At 48.8% G+C, this 13,327-nt stretch overlaps 2 protein-coding genes across 6 annotated transcripts in view; one reads left to right on the plus strand and one right to left on the minus strand.

Moving 5' to 3' along the window:
* Positions 1–211: 211 nt before the first annotated feature.
* Positions 212–13,327, minus strand: part of ELAPOR1 (endosome-lysosome associated apoptosis and autophagy regulator 1) — a 45,157-nt gene continuing 32,041 nt past the window's right edge. Inside the window, exons 12-23 of one of the 4 annotated variants that reach the window (XM_036342691.1) lie at positions 12,020–12,125; positions 11,615–11,752; positions 10,370–10,633; positions 8,953–9,126; positions 7,721–7,901; positions 7,341–7,437; positions 6,744–6,845; positions 5,271–5,397; positions 5,015–5,193; positions 4,341–4,506; positions 4,048–4,103; positions 212–3,287 (exon numbers count right to left, since the gene is read on the minus strand). In XM_036342691.1, coding sequence (XP_036198584.1) covers positions 3,188–3,287; positions 4,048–4,103; positions 4,341–4,506; positions 5,015–5,193; positions 5,271–5,397; positions 6,744–6,845; positions 7,341–7,437; positions 7,721–7,901; positions 8,953–9,126; positions 10,370–10,633; positions 11,615–11,752; positions 12,020–12,125 — 1,690 coding nt within the window. In that variant the 3' untranslated portion in view covers positions 212–3,187. Of the gene's footprint in view, positions 3,288–4,047; positions 4,141–4,340; positions 4,507–5,014; positions 5,194–5,270; positions 5,398–6,743; positions 6,846–7,340; positions 7,438–7,720; positions 7,902–8,952; positions 9,127–10,369; positions 10,634–11,614; positions 11,753–12,019; positions 12,126–13,327 lie in introns of all 4 variants that reach the window. The other 3 variants (XM_036342692.1, XM_036342694.1, XM_036342693.1) reach the window with 3 other exon arrangements.
* The window catches only part of CUNH1orf194 (chromosome unknown C1orf194 homolog), a 45,063-nt gene continuing 39,460 nt past the window's right edge, over positions 7,725–13,327 (plus strand). For both annotated transcript variants that reach the window (XM_036342699.1, XM_036342700.1), the window contains exons 1-2: positions 7,725–7,862; positions 10,086–10,206. The gene's annotated coding sequence lies outside the window, so the exon portion shown is untranslated. The remainder of the gene's footprint in view (positions 7,863–10,085; positions 10,207–13,327) is intronic.

Genomic DNA, 13,327 nt, shown 5'->3' on the forward strand with positions numbered 1-13,327 from the left:
AGGTGAGGCAGCATTTAATGCATTTATATGGTGGAAACTGAGGCTTTGGTTGATGGCTGACTCCTCAACAGGTGTAAGCGGCTGCTAGCCCAGGGCGTGTTGCTTCAGAGGATGCTCTTTTCTCTGAAGGATCCAGAACCCTTCTCTTCTGCAGTTTAAGACTCAAGGACATTTACCAGTTCCCACTCGCCGTCAAGCCATCCAGCCCATGTTCAAGAAAAACAACTTGAAAGGTATGTTTTTATTTCACACAAAAATGTGACATGCAGTATCCATCCCCTAATAAACTACAAACTCTTGGAATACAGAGTAAAAAAGGAAACCCATCCAGTCTTGATAACGCAAAAACATTTGGTTTCACAAAGCTGAAAAACTCGTTACAAAGTTTCTGTTGTATAAATATAGTCAGTCATATCTTTAATGTAGAGTCAGACAAAAAATAAATAAAGGTTTTGTTGGCATAAGAAATCCCCTGGTCTTTGACTATGCCACAATCTTCATTTGTATTCCCAACCAAATACAGGTCACATCTATGTGATGAGAGTTACTTGTGTGTTCTAGGACTTTAGGTTACCAAATAGGATTTAAATATTTTATCTGCTGAGCCCACACTCCCTCCCCCAATAGCTTATACAAACCACTATAGCCTTAGCTTAAAGGCATAAGGCTTTTCCCATATACCGTCTAACATGTGTCTATTCTAAAGTTGATTGTGGTGATGCACACACAATGCTGTGAGTACACTAACATCCATTGAATTGTGCATTGTAATTGAGAGAATTGTGTGATATTTGAATTACAGCTCCAAAGAGCTATTAAAAAGTATCTACCCTGTGTCTAAGTTGCCAGGGGAGCTACAGGTAGACCCCATAGCATAACTCAGGCGTTCCTGGCAGGACACGGGAGACCCACAGGAGTCAGTACAGAGGGATGGTGTAAAGGAGATCCTTAAAGTACTATGACTACATCAGTGGGGTTTGAGGTTGCCCTGGGGACACTCAGTTTCAAGATGTCAGAATAAAGAAGTCAATGGGGTATGTACTTTGCCCTACAGCTTCTAGAATAGTCTAAGCATATCCTGTGGCCTCTGTCACAAAAGCAAGTTATTCAATGGGCAAGCAGATGTCCAGGGTGTTGCTGAGGCTGCAGAAAACCTGGGCTGGAGCTCAGAAGCTGGCTGTCTGCATCCTTTTGGAGAAATTCCAACCAGGCCGCAGTGTCTGCGAGCCTGACTCCCACAAGAGAGGGAGAATTTGGATACTCGAAGAAAAGCTTCTAGGTGTGTTGAGTCAAAGGGGCTGCCTCCCTTTAGTGATGCTGTTGTTTGCCAGAGTCACACAGGGCTCCAGTCCTCGTGGACCCTTTTATAAGACTATTTCTGGGACAGCAATGGCTAATGAAGACCAGCAAACCATTTGGTGGCAGACAAACCACTTAGAAATGCCACCTGCATCCTGTTCCTACCATCTGGTCACCAATAACCACTCAAGAAGGGAGACAGGCACAGACCATGGGCATCTGGGCCCTAGGCCAAGGGATGGTCATTCTAGCCTGACAGTGATGGAGGGAGAATTGTCAGTGGTAGAAAGGAAAAGGAAACTTAAGCCCTTGCTCTGGGTTTACCATCCTAGTTAAAGTTCATCCATTATAGGTGGTGTAAGAGTGGAGAAAAGGGCTACCGAGGACACTCGCTTTACTCACCTTTCATAAGGGATGCTGCCAGGAATCGGGGCCAGAAGTCTTTTTAGAGGGTTGGCACACAAAGAAGATGAGAACAGGAAAAAGGCAGGACAGGGGCTTGAAAGTGTGAAGTGTCCCAGTTGGGTGAACTCCTAGTTCACCTCCCTTTGTTTTTCCTCCTTAGATACTGATCTGGTTCTGCTGCTGAGTTTGGGGCCTGTGAGTCAGTTCCTTTTCTGGCCAGCCTAGAAGTTACTTATTCTGGCTGAGTAGAAGAATTACACTTAGAAGCCAGTGTCACCACTTCAGGTCCATCCTATTGTGGGCTGGATCCCCCAGTATGGCCCTGTTAAAACCATGGTCTCCTTATGTTCTTTCAAAATATGATACCCCTGTAGCATGATATGGCCCAGGCCTCGAGGAATGGGGCACTCAGGGATGGGGAATTGTCCTCACTGATAGGGTTTGTCATCTCTGTGGGTAAAAAGAAGTAGGACATCGGGGCTTGGGGGTTACCTGGTTTTCTTTAGTGTCATAGATAGTGAGAGATTAAAAAAAAAAAAGCTGGGGGAGTAGATCCACCAGGGCCTTGGGCATTTTCTCAGTGAACTGTTTCCTTTGGCTCCAGTGAGAATATTTCTCTCTTACTTACGAAAAGAGAAGGAAGTACCTAGTTTAAAGAACAAAACCAGCCCTAACCGGTTTGGCTCAGTGGATAGAGTGTCGGCCTGCGGACTGAAAGGTCCCAGGGTCGATTCCTTGGCTGCGGGCACATCCCTGGTGAGGGGTGTGCAGGAGGCAGCTGATCGATGTTCCTCTCTCATCGATGTTTCTAACTCTCTATCCCTCTCTCTTCCTCTCTGTAAAAAAATCAATAAAATATATTAAAAAAAAAAAAAAGAACAAAACCAAACCTTCCTCATTGCCTCTCTTTGTGCTTATCAAGCCTCCTTACCCAGGCCTTACTCTCCCAGCCCTCAGCCTATCCATTACCCTCAGTGTGAGCTATTTACCCAGAAGAGATGAATCCAGGCCACCATGAAGATGGTGCACCAAGGACACCAATACCCTCTTACCCAACCTCTCTCCTAAAGAGATCAAGAGTGAGGGCACATGATCAGGGAAACTCCCAGCTGCTTCCGCCCTTAAATGAGAGGACAGAGGAATAGGTTCTATACTTAAGAAAAGGGAACTCTTCATTCTAGGGCTGTAAGAGTTATGAGCAGGTGAAGCTATGGCTCTGATGGCTGGACCATTTTGGGAAACAAGATGCAAGCAAGGGAGTAATATACAAAGTTGGGTGTATTTGGCAGGTTTGAGGCAAGCATAAAGGAGAGTTTGGATACTCTATAAAAAACACACAAAAGATCTAAAGTTCAAACTTCTGATAAGGCCACAATGAAGAGATTTCCAGCAGTGGGTGTTGCAGGAAGCTGGCACCAAATCGCCACAGGCTCGAAAGGTGGTGTGCCAAGGTGAGGAGGCAGGAGAGGCAGGGCATTGCCTCTCACAGGTCCATGTCTGGGCCTCCTGAGGATGTCTTCAGTGGCACCGAGTCAAACCCATCAGGAGTCCTCTGAAAGAGAGATGGTGACAGGAGCTGGCTGCTGCACAGGGGCAAGTTGTGGGAAAAAGGAGAGAAATGGAAAATAGGTGACAGAAGGAACCCTTATGGAATTCCTGCTTTCAGTGGCTTTGTGGAAACAGAGACATAAGCTACCCACTATTCTTGCTCCCTTCAGTTAGCCAGAGAATAAGAAAAATCTTTAAAACCCTCTGCTTTGCATCTTTGTGGAAGTTCCAGAAAGACTCAAGCATCCCAGGGTAAATTGTTCTCCCACCAATAAAAAATAAATTAAAAAATCAAGGCCTAAGAGGGCCAAGGAGCCATCCTGGTAGGTCAGCACAAAGGATATGAGATTCGGCTGTCTAAACACCCATCCCTCCTGTCCTCTCCTACTGTCTTACCACCCTCCCTGCCCACACCTGTTTGGATGAGTTGGTTCAGGGCACCAGTGAGGTGTGGGTACTGGCCGAGTGGGGCTGCAGAGGGCTGTGGCCCTGGAGGAGTTGCTTGGATGCTCACTGCTGGCCTCACGCCCAGTGACAGTGCTGTCTGACTTGTATTAAATGAGCTTCAAACTCGCTCACCCACCCACGCAAAACCAACGCTCCCAGGTCAGAATTGCTCAGTGCTGAGCAGCTTAAATTTAGCTATGACTCAGCCCCCAGGGGGCCAGGGCCAAACATCTGGGGAACAGCACCCACCACTGGCCAAAGGAGAGCCTGACTTCTAGCAGAAGTTGATTTAGAGATCACCTCTTCCCCTCCTTCCAAAAGAAAAGAAAGGGGGGAAATGATTCTTACACCATGGATGGTTCACTACTCCTCCTGGAAGTTGAAAGGCCCAAACAGTTCATCAACTGGAGTTGGGAGAGAAGGAGCCTGGTCAAGAGCAGCCTTGGGCCCCAGGGAAAAGAGTATTGGTATGAAAATACAGAAGGCAGAAGCCAGGATTTTCAGGGTCGGGGGACAGAAGAGTGTGGCAGGTGGGGAGCAAAGCAGTGGTCCCGGAACAGCGTGGGGCCATTCAGCGCCCTTGGACTGGTGTCTTCTCCAGCCCTCCAGGCTGACCTCAGCACACTGGCCAGGCTCCCTACCTTGGAGGTAAATGATCTGATCTTCCCAAAGAAGGTCTTCTTGCTGGTATAGAGGAGGTCATCCTCCACGTCCTCGCCTTCCATGATGGCGCAGCTGTCGGCTGCTGGCAGGTCGTAGTCCTTGAGGGAAGCGTTCATCACCAGCTTGGAGTACTTGTACTCTAGTCTGTGAGACGGGAAGGGGAAAGACAAGACACCAAAATGAGGAATAAACAGAAACAGGAGAGAAGATGGGCTCTGAACAGATCTTCCCGTTCCATGGGTAAGGAAACTCAAGCCTAGAAAGCGGTCTTAGGCTGGGCATATGGCTAAGCAATCTTGGCTCCCAGGTCAGCGACCTTTTTTCCTTAAGACTGGCTGTTTCTTGGATCTAAAAGCTTAATAGAAATATTGGAATTGTAAAGTCACTTTTATTATTATTAACAACAAATTAAGGATGCTCTTTGCTTTGCTTTGGAGACTCTAACAGCTATTTATAGACTGCCATGTGGTACCATCCCTCTTCAGGAGTCAGGACAACCAAGGCATACTCGGGATAAGTGGCTCAGCAAGTCTATGGCCAGGGTCATGGGGTCTGTGGCTGACTCCAGAAAAAGGCTCCATGAATTTACTCTCTGAGATGATCTCCTCCCAACCCTGTCCATCCCCAAACTCCAATACCCATCATCATGTACTTTTGATTCTTTTTCCAAAAGTAGCAGGTCAAGACGGTGAGCAGGATGGCAGTGCAGGTGCCCGCGGAGATGCCCACTTTCAGCCAGAAATCGATAGTTTTGCAGATGGTGATTCTCTGCTCAGGCAGAGCGTCGCCGCCCACGCATAGCTTTGGTTCTCGCCACACATAGGTAGTCTTCTGTTGGGGAGAAAAACAGGCAACTCAGATATCACATTCCCTTCTCTCCTGGGAAGTCTCCAAGCAGAGAAACCTACCTGGATCCCAGCCACGCAGCTGCTGATGATAGCGTGGTAGTCATCGGCCGAGCAGAGCGGACAAGCGGCTGCACTCTCCCACAGGAAGTGGAAGGTACAGCCATCACAGGTCCCATCAGAGCATGTGCTAGAAAGCAAAGAGGACACTTGAGCTCACTCACTGGATCAGTGGAGAAAATCTGTTTGGAGTCCTATCATCGCAGAGCTCGCCTGGTCCATCTCCTTACCAACCTGTGAGCCTCACCAGGATCCTTCCAACTAGACCTTAACTCAGGTTTTGCTCTCTAATTTCCCTGATGACAAGATGCCTCCCCGACCTCCACTGGGCTCCCCACCCTGTGCGTTTCTGCTGACATCAGATGAGAGCCAGTGTACACTGTCTGAGCTCTAGCATGCTGCCCAACCAACCCCTCAGAGGCTCCTGTTCTCCCCGTGCACGTATGACATTTTGCAAAAGCCACTTTGATGCAACTTCCTGGCGGTGGGGGTCAAGGATGGACTTTAGGTCATGGATATTTAGTTCCTTTCCTGTGATGTTGACAACAAGAACAGGGGTCTTACATGGTTGAGTTAAATGTCCTGTCTTGTTCCCCATCTCCCTGGTCAGTTGTTTAGGAGCAGCGTTTCCCAAACGGTCTCCCTCAAGGCACTAGTTCCCCTTGAGATGTTAGTTGGTGTGACTTGAAAAAGAAGGTGGGGGCGGGGCGGAGATGAGGGGTGCTGTAATCAAATTAGTTTGGGAATTCTCTTTGGGCACTCAGCTCTTAAACTCAGAATTGGATCTTTTAGTTATGGAGGGATTTCTAGGATTCCCTAAACCAGTGGTTCTCAACCTTCTGGCCCTTTAAATACAGTTCCTCATATTGTGGTGACCCCCAATCATAAAATTATTTTCATTGCTACTTCATAACTGTAATGTTGCTACTGTTATGAATCGTAATGTAAATATCTGATATGCAGGATGGTCTTAGGCGACCCCTGTGTAAGGGTCGTTCCACCGCCAAAGGGGCGACCCACAGGTTGAGAACCGCTGCCCTAAACCCTTATTAATTCTAATTATAGCAAGTACACGCCAGGCACCCTGAGAAGTCCTCCAGTCTCAATGTCTTATTTCATTCTCAAAAGGACCCCCTGAGGGAACTTCTTATTATCCCCATGTTATAAATAAGGGAGAAGAAGCCAAAGAAGAGGAGAAATGTATCCACGACAACAGAACTTGTGAGCAGAGGAGATGAATCACATCTGCTCTTGGCTATGCAACTGCTCCCATAACCGCCTGGGAATGTGAAGGCAGCTTTGACTCTTTCCTCTGCTCCTTTCTCAACATCTGAAGATGGAGGGTTTGGAGCACAACCATGTTCTCAAGAGCCCAATAATGGCTCTCAGACTGTTTTCTTGTTTGCTCTTTTTTGGTAATCTTTGCCTCTTGGGATGGAACAAGTCCAAGGAAGGGCGACTTTGTTACCCATTTACCTGGGCAGGGAGAGACTTCCCGGGGCAGGCTTCAGTGGACTGCATCTGACTCGGATGGTGGTGGCCCTCCCAGAACTGCAGGACTGAGTCACCTCATTGGACCTGCAGTGAAAGCCAGCCCCCAAGGGGGAAATGAGTCACTCATTTGTGCCACTGGAGAGCCACTAAGTGAAGTCACCATGGAGCAGGTCCCTGGCTGGGGAAGTCAGGACTTGGGCTGTGGCCTGGCACACAGGGCATGCACAGCCCTTGGTTTACTTGGAGCAAGTAGGGATCAGGAAGATGTGGTCCGGGGGAAATGCACTGGCCTAGGAAAGGTCAGTGTGTGCATAGCACTGAGTGTCCTTAGGTGAGAAGAGAAGTCTACAGACCATCCAATGTTACTCCTTGTCTCTAAGACAGACCTGCCCCGGAATACCCAAGAAGCTGGGATCAGGGGACTCCCAGCCTTTAGCTATCATTGCTAGGCAGACCTGTTAGACCTTGGGCATGGTCTGGCTCAATAAGTATTAAATGGCTAGAAGGGGTGGGGCATGCAACAGAAAGTGTGGAGGAGCCCTAAGTTTCACTTGCATTAGTCTGGCCTCCCATCGTCACCTATAAAAGAAGATCACGTCTGGTATTCCCAAGGATTCTGGGTGGAAAAGTTCAGCTGGAGAGGTGATTCCATCCACAGTCATATATGTTGTCACCCCTGCCAAATCAGAGCTCCTGATTAGTTCTCACTGGCAGCCACTTCAATTATTTCAATACCCATCAACGTCCAATCTTCCTTCGTCTCATCACATCCCCTAGTGGCTCATGAAAGGGTGAACTGCAGGTTTGCCAGAAGCCCCTGGGGCACTTGGCACCCCAGGATGAGTAGGAAACAGGTCAGAGGTTGGGCCCCTCCTTGGAAGCCCTTACCTGGGAGCCTGGTAGCCTCACTCTCTCTTACAGGCACACACCCAACAGGCTGCAGCAACTGGGCTACTCACCGACAAGCCGATCAGCGAGGCTGACAGGCTGCGAGGACACTCCAGCCTTGTAGCCTGTCACCTCTGGAGGAATGATGAGCGCCTGGCAGACGTAGGCTCTGATGGATTTGGAGAAACCTGACTCCCCCTCAGGAATCCGGAGGTCAGTGACATTCTCAGTGCACACAGCCATTTTCTTACCCTGGGCAGGAGGGTGTGGGGAGGAAGAAATAGGAAGGAGAGAATGGTCATGGAGCTTTCAAAGGGAATGGGGACATTTTTTTTAATGTCTAAAATTTTTAGTCTTCTAATGGTATGTTGCAGTGGAATGATTCATCCCAGATCTAATTATAAGGAGCTTAAAAAAAAAAAGCTAAAAATAAGGCCTAGGTGTCCTAGTTTCTGGAACTCTGGCCCAGGGGATCCCAGTCTTTTTGTTTCGTTGGAGTCATGTGGGGAGCCTATAGGAGCACGGTTGTAATGGTGGCAACTGATTGGGAGATCTAATCTATCAATTAAGGGCCTTCCTTATCATAGTCCATTTTCTAGACAGATACTGAAAGATGTAACTGACCCCATGAAGGTTTTTGAACATCTGGCCTGGGTCACATTCCTTCTCTGTGTCTCCCTTGGTGCAGTGATTCCACCATGCTGGTCTCTGAAGCACTTCCCAGACAGCAGCTCCCAGGGGTTAAAACAGACCCCATCCCTAACCCCTTCCCTGCCTTGAGATAGGCCATCTTAGGACCAAGTGGAACCTATTCCATTTTTTAAAAAATCATTAAGAGAGCCCTAGCCGGTTTGGCTCACAGGATAGAGCATTGGCCTGCAGATGGAAGGGTTCCAGGTTTGTTCCCGGTCAAGGGCACAGGCCCGGGTTGCGGGTTCCATCCCCAGTGTGGGGCGTGCAGGAGGCAGCCAATCAGTGATTCTCTCTCATCATTGATGTTTCTCTCTCTCTCTCTCTCTCTTTCTCCTGCATAGTTTTTATATACTTGTGAGGGAATGAAGGTCAGGGAGGAGTAAATGGACAACTTATTTAAAACACTTTTAGTTTCCTAAATTTTTATAATCCAAATGACTTAATTTTAAAGGAGGGAGGCCTCAAAGAGAGGAGTAATCATTTGAAAGCCACTCATCTCCTCAATCTCTTGCCTGAAGGTTTGCTAGCTTTTCTTCTGTGTCCTTCTCTGGCCTCCTGTCCACTGGTAACCCCTCTCAGTTCTCACACCATCGGCTCTCGCACGCCTTACCTGGTTTCCACAGAGACTGAAGGTGAAGTGATGGAAATATTTCAGCCCTTTGGAAGTGAAGCTTGGCCCTCCAGCCAGAGAGATGGGGTCTTTCAGAGCCGAGAAGTTGTAGTCTAACGACCGGCTCCCAGAGCTGACTGAGAAGGTGCAGTCGTTGTAGCACAGAGTGTGGATCTGAGGGCAAAAAGGTTGTCAGCCGGCTGCGGCAGGGCCTTTGAGGGGACCGCAGTAGTGACCCAGCCCGGTGCAGCCCACGTGGGTAGAAGCAGCAGCAGTGAGTGCAGGTGGGCACTAGAAGAAGTGAAGCAGTGGCTGGTGGGGCTTATGTACACCTTGCCATTCAATCATTAGCATATGTATGATGTACAAACCTAAACCTGTTGTTTTCTAGTAAGTAGTTGGGTCAGATTCCATAGCTTTGTCCCTGTGCTTAGATTATAAAACTCTCCGGAAATAGTTCTCCGGCTGTTCTTACTTTCAAGCAGAAGACAGCAAACGAGGTGCTAACTCGAAGAAGGGAGTCCAGGATGGCAGGAGAGAAACTACAAGCCTTGACCCTCCCCCCATTTTAAACTAATTGAACCCTAATTCCTCTTTCCCAGGGTCTCTGTAGGAAACTGAACTTCAAAGGGGGCTTGATTCCCCATAAACCCTTCCTTACTCTGTTTTAGGGTCCTCATTCAGCCCCTGCCTTACACAACCGTCATTCCCTTCCTTGGCAGCAGAGGGAGCCCTCGGAGAACAAGTGTGTGGCTAAAGTCCAGGAAGCCCCAAAGACGCTGCCAGGATCTGCAGAACGTTGCACTTACTGCACAGCTAAACCGAGCAACGTTTGCAGACTATACATAATGCCTTACAGATGTATGCCCATGTGGTTGTGGTCAGTAAAACACAAATTCACTTAAAAGCATTAATGAATATTTAAGAGCTTTTATCCAGAGTACTTTCCTAGATTCAGACAGCACTGCTTTATAAGAAACCACTTGGATAGAAGACAGCAATGCCAATTAACCGTATGTCCCAGCAAAGGTGGGTTACCTTCCCAAAGGAGAGGGGGCAGATTCCCCTGATAAGAGGCTGGAGTGAAGTCGGTCTGAATTTGAGCCACAGGTCCCGCTGTTCCTTCCCTTCAGGCCACTGCCCAGATGCCAAATGACCCTCGGGACCAGACGGTCACAGACCTCCCTTACCCATCTCTTAAAGATGAGGCTTGTCCACGACTGAGGCCTAGCCCCTGACAACCAACTTCTACAGGTAAGAACGTGCCACCTATGGTCACAGCCTGGATGGGGGACTCCAGGACGCCACCCTGGGAGTATGCTATGGGGGACACCTGGGGATCAGCCCCGCCAGAACCCCATCTAGGCCCTGGCACCCTCTGAGGCTGAGGTGAGGATGCACGTCACGCTGCTGGCACCTTGTTGCTCTGGGTCCCTGAGCCACAGGGCTCGCAGGCCTGGACTCCATAGGGCTGGTGGGCTTTCAGGATGGTGTTAGGGGGGCAGGAGTGGCAGGTCCCTGAGTCCCGGTTAATGTAGTAGCCAGCAGGACAGGAGGTACAGGAGGAGCCCAGGTCAGAGGCTTCCAGGGCGCAGGGCCGACAGTAGGAGGCCACCCCGTTCATGGCATTGGTGACATTGATGGAATAGATCTTGGCAATATCGTTGGTGTACTTTCTGCCCTGGAAACAAGGAAACGAGAGAAGGCAGAGGCCTGAGACACCAGCAGCAATTGAGTTCTCCGGAAATAGTAAATGACTGCCTCATTTTTTTTTATCTGTAATACTTGAGAAAAGTCTGATAAGCACCTTCTTCCTTTATGTACACTTTGTGTCATTTTTTAAAGCAAATCTGAACCATTTAAAAATGCCTAAAAATATTAAGTGCCATGGGGGAAATATGCAGTAGAGATTGTTATATGAAAAAAGCAGGTCTTGCCCATGGCCAGTGTGGCTCAGTTCATTGGAATAGCATCCCGTGCACAGAGGGTCACGGGTTTGATTCCCAGTCAGGGCATATACCCAGGTTTAGTCCCCGGTTGGGGCATGTATGGGAAACAACTGATTGATGTTTTCTCTCTCACATGGACGTTTCTCTCTCTCACCCTCTCCCTTCCTCTCTCTCTAAAATCAATTTTTTTAAAAGAAAGAAAAAAGGCAGGTCTTTTATCTGTGAAAGGAAAAAAAGTATTTATATAATATCTCCTGGATAGGAGGTACTTAGATGTTAACTGGGTTTTCTCTGGGTAGTAGGATTATAGGTGACCTCTCCTCTCCTCTCCTCTCCTCTCCTCTCCTCTCCTCTCCTCTCTCTCTTCTTTTTACCTTCTAAGTTTCCTGCAATTAATTTGCATTAAGTTGAGTGAAAAAAATAAAACCAGAGTTATTATTATTAAAAACAACAACAGGGATGAACAGGACATACCAGGTGAGGCACCACACTTGTCCTCAGGGCAGGACTGCTGAGGGGACAAGCTAAGTCATTTGGACAAGGCTCGATGCTTCTCGGGGGCCTGGAATAGGCAGTTCTCAGCTTGACCCCTTAAGATCCTTCTAATCCTTGGGGTCAGACCCTCCCACTTCCACTCAAACTAATGCTAAGGATCCTCCTGGGTTCAGAGGTTTCTCTGGGAGCCAGGGGTCTGAAGAAGGGGAGGTGCTTACGATCTCGTGGAAAGTGGTCCTCTGGAAGGCCCAGGTGAAGCTCACAGTAGCGTTCTTCTCAACGATGTAGGTGAAGGACTGCTTGCCTTTAGAGCCTTTCCACGTCTCCACGGGAGTGTTGGCCCTAGAATTCACACCCTGAACCCAAGACAGACAAGTGAAGAAGGTGCGATGGCTGGGTGGATGCTGGGGAAGAGCCACCCAGGGGCCATCTGCCGTCCCAGGGGCCATCACAGTTGGCCAGATCCATGTTAAACGGGGAAGCCCCTGATGGACAGTCTGGGCCCCTCCCCTGTGAAATCACTATGAGCAGGGGTATCAGTTATGTTGATGCACCAGTGGGGCCGACGAGGCCAGCCCTCCCTTCCTGGAAACCCCATCACAAACAATGAAAGGAAAACATACCACCATGAAGTAGAGCTCACAGTTCACAGAACAGATGGTCTCAAAGACAAATGTGATCCTGGCCACCTCTTTGTTCTCTGTGTCCGCCATCACCGACTGTGGAGGTCTGTGGGCCAGAAGTTAAAAGTCAGTTCAGAGGCTGGGCAGTGCTTATTGCAGAGCCCAGAGAGCAGCAGAGAGTCTGCTGGAGGGCTCGGGGGTTGGGGGGGTGGGAGGGGAGGGGGGCGGAATTAAGCTCCTGGTATATTGGAAAGAGCATGTACGAAGTCCAATCCTGCCCCTTAGCTATGTGACCCTGATGTAGCCAAACTGTAGTTTTCTCATCTGTAAAATGGAGGTAATAATATCTTCCTTCTTCACCTCCCATCACTGTGGTGAGATCCTAAGTCATACCAGATGGGGAGGTGCTGTGTGAAATGCTGGACAGCCTCACCAGACCAGCAGCATCGCGTCACCTAGCGCTCACTAGACCCCCCGAGTCAGAATCCGCACATTGACCTGATCCCCAGGTGATGCACATGGGCATTAACGTTGTAGAAGCACTGCTATCATGAGATGCACATTGTCTATATTCACTTAGCAGCTCTCTCTTGGGGATGGTGAGAGCTTTGCCTGGGTTCAATGAGCAGATAGTTCAGTTTGTAATCTCTTCAGCGAAGTTCTCAGGGTGCTCCTTCCTTTGGGCAAGAGAGAGCCAGCTACAAAGCCAAAGCGGGGAGGGAGTGGGTGAGGTGCAGGAGCCTTTACTATGGTGATCAGATTTGCAAATTGAGATGTGCCCCCATAAAAGCCTAAAGAGTTTTCTTATCTCTCAAACATGGGCTTTATCTGCTCAGCCCTGTGTAACGTAAATTAAGGGAAGGGAAACGAACATCTTCCGAGCCACCACCGTGGACCGAGCACCGACCAGGGATGGAAAGGAGGGAGCTTGGAGGAGGGAATGGAGAGGCCAGCCTGGCAGTCAGGAAGCCCAGTCACTGGTTCCCCCTCATCTTTCAAGTGCACAAGAGTTCACTTTGGCTTTGGAAATCCACTTAGGGCCTTTTCCCGGCTTTGGCCATTTGCTTGAATTCTGAGGACCTGCAGGCCCAAACTCACAGTTGTGCTAACAAGTGGACTGAAGAGTCATCTCAGCCTGAGTTAGTCCAAATTCACACTGTCAATCCCCTGGTTTTACAGACCAGGGGCCTAATGCCTATAGGGGCACGATGGCTCCCAAGTTCACAAAGCCAGTAGGTGGCAACATTCAAGTGCCCTGTCTTACAGTCTAGTGCTCATTCCATAGTACCACACTGCCTGTAGTATTTT

Source organism: Myotis myotis, unplaced genomic scaffold (genome assembly GCF_014108235.1).
Source record: "Myotis myotis isolate mMyoMyo1 unplaced genomic scaffold, mMyoMyo1.p scaffold_m19_p_18, whole genome shotgun sequence".
In the NCBI taxonomy this organism is placed as follows: domain Eukaryota; kingdom Metazoa; phylum Chordata; class Mammalia; order Chiroptera; family Vespertilionidae; genus Myotis; species Myotis myotis.